This window comes from Hemibagrus wyckioides, linkage group LG06 (assembly GCF_019097595.1).
Source record: "Hemibagrus wyckioides isolate EC202008001 linkage group LG06, SWU_Hwy_1.0, whole genome shotgun sequence".
In the NCBI taxonomy this organism is placed as follows: Eukaryota; Metazoa; Chordata; class Actinopteri; order Siluriformes; family Bagridae; genus Hemibagrus; species Hemibagrus wyckioides.
The window spans coordinates 25,496,781-25,501,057 of record NC_080715.1 but is presented as its reverse complement, the minus strand read 5'-3'; the positions used below and the strand labels follow the sequence as shown (position 1 = coordinate 25,501,057).

The following is a 4,277-nucleotide window of genomic DNA, read 5'->3' as shown; positions in this document are numbered from 1 at the left end:
CCAAAACAACATCTGAATGAATGTTTTTTGAAAGATTGATGTTCATCTCTGCAGGTCCGGAGTTTTGTAGAATCATTCCCAAGGCTCTGTGAAGCTGTTCTGGAAGCTCATGGTGGCCTGATACATTATTATAACAAATAATGTTGCTTTTTTTCATGGAATTTGTCAACAGTCTGTAGCTAACCTGTAAACCCTCATTTTTATTTTCTTTAAATCAGTTTTTTTTACCTAGATGGCATGTAAATGGACTAAAATCACTTAATCCAATGTGTACATAAATTGTTTGTATAACAATCATTGTTTATTGTCATTATTATTATTATTATTATTATTATTATTATTATTATATAAAAGTGAAAATAAATACTTATTATTCATAGTAGAAGTAGAAGTAGTAGTAAATAAATCAATAGATAAATAAACAAATACATAAATAAAGTTGATTAGTGATTAGTTACCATTAGCTACAAAATAATACTAGTTCAAGACTTTGCTTAAAGTTAAACATGGTCTAACACTTGTTTTTTAATGTTGGACCTCAGATAGCATAAACAGAACAAGAATATCAGAAATATGATTTCAATGAACAAAACTTCTCAGTGAAATAAAATGATAAGGAAGAGGGGGAAAAAACAAAAATACTGATTATTATTTCATTGCTTTTTTAGTATTAAAATAAGCATATCTGTGGTTCAGCTCATGTGTAAATGTCATATTGTAAGATCATCTGACCTCACTCTGCTGCTCCCTGTTCTAAGCCGTCTCACTGCTCTTGTATTTTCCACTGTCTCTGCTGCTGCCAATTCCAGAGGTATAAGACTAGGGACTGAAATTGTGTCTTCGAGCCTCTGCATCTCTGGTAACCTAACCTCCAATTCTAAACTCTCCACTATTCCAGGATCTTTAGTTTTCCCTCCACTACCTTGTGCTCCAGTGCCTGTAACCTCCTCGGGATTGCTGAATAACTTGCCTGTCTCCAAAGCATCAGTGAAATCTACTACTTCCTTTGTAGAGACGCAATCCTCTACTGACTCCACCTTAGATGAATTTTCTATTTTGGGTCCCTCTGCACTAAACTCTAAATTGAGTGTCTCTTCTGCACCCTCGAGTATATCTGACCTCTTGATTTCCCTCGATACATCCTCCTCCCCTACAGATAGAATAACCTTTAAAGGTTTCTCCTTCCATAAGGGGTCTACAGCTTTCTCTTCATCTAAAGAGAAGTTCTGAGCTTCAGCTATAAGCTCCTCTGTCTCTGCCAGCTCTTTATTCACTGGATATTCTGTTTGTAAATCCACAAGCTCCTCAAACTTTTCTGTAATTTCAGGATCTTCTATAAGCTTCTCAATGTTTTCATGAAAATCAACAAGGTCCTCAAACTTTTTTGGAACATCTACAACCTTTTTGGTATTTTCAGGATCTTCTACAAGCTTCTTAATGTTTTCATGAATAACAAGCTCATCAACATTTCCTGGAACTTCTGCAACCAGGTCATGTTTTTCTGGTGGTTTTATAAGCTCATCATTTTTTTCTTGAACATCTGTAACCTCCATAGAATTTTCTGTTATAACCTCTTCAACATTTTCTGGGAGTTCTGCTTCAATATTTGCTGGTACTTTAATAACCTCTTCAGCATTTTTTGGGATTTCTACACCATCTTTAACATTTTCTGGTACTTCTACAAACTCCTCAACATTTTCTGGTACTTCTACAATTGCTTCAACATTTTCTGGCAGTTCTATAACCTCCTCAAAATTTTCTGGTACATGTACAACTGCATCAATATTTTCTGGTAGTTTTATAATCTCCTCAACATTTTCTGGTATTCCCACAACCTCCTCAACATTTTCTGGTATTCCCACAACCTCCTCAATATTTTCTGGTAATCCCACAACCTTGTCAAATTTTTCACTCACTTCTAAACCTGCCTTGTTATTTTCTGGTACATCTATATTTTCCTCAATATTTTCTGGTACTTCTACAACTGCTTCAACATTTTCTAGCAGTTCTACAGCCTCCTCAGCATTGTCTGGTACTCCCACAACCTCAACATGTTTTGGTAGTTCTACAACCTCCTCAAAATTTTCTCTCACTTCTAAAATCTCCTCAATATTTTCTGGCACATCTACATTATTCTCAACATTTTCTGGCACATCTATATTATTCTCAACATTTTCTGGTACATCTACAGCTGCTTCAATATTTTCTGGCAGTTCTACAACCTCAACATTTTCTGGCAGTTCTAAAATCTCCTCAACATTTTCTGGTACTCCCACAACCTCTGTATTTTCTGGTAGTTCTACAACCTCCTTAAAATTTTCTCTCACTTCTAAAACCTCAATATTTTCTGGTATATCTAGATTCTCCTCAACATTTTCTGGTACTTCTACAACTGCTTCAACATTTTCTGGCTGTTCTACAACCTCCTCAACATTTTCTGGTACTCCCACAACCTCCTCAATATTTTCTGGTACTTCCCCAAATACTCCCAATCCCTCAGCCTTTTCTGGATCTTCTACAATTACCTCAATATCTTCTAGAACTTCATCAACCTCTGATCCACCCTGTCCTGACTTAATCTCCACATCCAATTGTTGATCTGTCACTGTGTCATTTCTAACCAGGTCTTCTATAGGTTGTGCTACATCTCCTTGTTTTGCATCAATAATTGTCTTGGTCTCCTCCATGCATTCTTTCTTTGATGTCTTTCCCAGTTCTACATGTAAGGGGATCACAAGTATGGAAGTGTCCACCTCATCCCCTTCTCTGCAGTTTTTCTCCTCTTCAGTTGGTGGTAGCTCAAGAAAAGTCTTGGTGACCTCAGTAAAGGCTGAGATTGTCTCATCATACATCTCTGACTCCTCCATAGGGGGCGCTGTAGGTACTACTACCTCATTGTTTCTCTTCTGCTCCACCTGCTGAGACAGAGAAAGAAGCTGGTCTTCGTCCAATCCTGCTTCAGCTAATGGGTAGATGTGTGCAACTTCATCCTCCTTTCTGTCCTCTTCAAGTTGCCTGTAACCTTTTGGCTTATGAAAGGCAGGACTAAGGAGGAATGGCAAGCTTCTCTCAGGAGAGACAAGAGTCTCAACCTGGGCTGGAGCTGTCTGACAGAACTCATATTGAATCTTTTTCAAACATAGATGGATAATCTCCACAAAGTTCAGGACAAGTGAGACACAAGCAACAACTAGCATAAAGATGATGAAGATGGTTTTCTCCGTTGGTCGCGAGACAAAACAGTCCACTGTGTTAGGGCAGGGCCAGCGGCTACACTTATACAGTGGAAGGATGTGGAAGCCATACAGAAAGTACTGCCCCACGATAAATCCCACCTCAAATAGTGTTTTGAAGATGATATGGCATATGTATGTGCATAGTAGAGTGCCTTCAAGACGAAAATTTTTACTTCCATCAGTGCTAGTGTCTTTGGTCATTTGCACACTTCCCACATCTGCTGTGACAGGAAGCTGTTTGCTGTTTATTTCTTGCTGGCGCCGAATCTCTGTATTCTCCCGCTCTTTGCGTTTTTCCTCCATGTGGACATGGTGAACCGCATGACCAATGTAAACCAATGAGGGTGTGGACACAAAAATAATCTGTAGCACCCATAGGCGGATATGGGAAATAGGGAATGCCTCATCATAACATACATTCTCACATCCAGGTTGCTTTGTGTTACACACATAATCAGACTGCTCATCTCCCCAGACAAACTCTGCTGCTGTTCCCAGGATAAGTATGCGGAAGATGAAGAGCACCGTGAGCCATATACGGCCAATTACAGTTGAATGTTCATTCACTTCTTCTAAAATATTACCTAAGAAGCTCCAGTCTCCCATGGTGGACTCTTAACTCTGCATAGGGAACACATTAAGGTTAAGGTTTGAGCTGAGGTAAAGATCAGAATGACATAAGCTAAACTTATTTAAAATATGCAGCATAAATTAAATGGCATTTCTGAGTAATTTGGCAATAAAAATATATCTTAAAAAGTATACATTATAATATCAGGATTACTTATTGATTCAAAAACTGCCCAAAAGTGTAAGAGGTCAACACTGAAGTGAATAGAGACCAAATCGAAACCTTGATAAAGTGGTCGCTCCAGTGGAGTTCTGGTCAGTCGCTTTGTCAGTTTCTCCTCCCTGCGGCAGAGACAAAGTGAACTGCTCATGTCCTGTCCATCCAGTCTCACTATGAGTCCTTGTCGCCTCATTGAGCAGATGTGAATGGATGGGCTGTGATGGCTGCTTTTCAAGTTTAAGCTTCCAGCC

General features: G+C 38.7%; 1 protein-coding gene across 1 annotated transcript; it reads right to left on the bottom strand.

Moving 5' to 3' along the window:
• Positions 1–386: 386 nt before the first annotated feature.
• gja8a (gap junction protein alpha 8 paralog a) lies at positions 387–4,277 on the bottom strand. Its single transcript, XM_058391268.1, has 2 exons — positions 4,090–4,277; positions 387–3,857 (listed from the first exon to the last, which is right to left on the bottom strand). Exon 2 carries the CDS (start codon positions 3,840–3,842, stop codon positions 711–713), a length of 3,132 nt encoding a protein of 1,043 aa, XP_058247251.1. The 5' UTR covers positions 3,843–3,857; positions 4,090–4,277; the 3' UTR covers positions 387–710.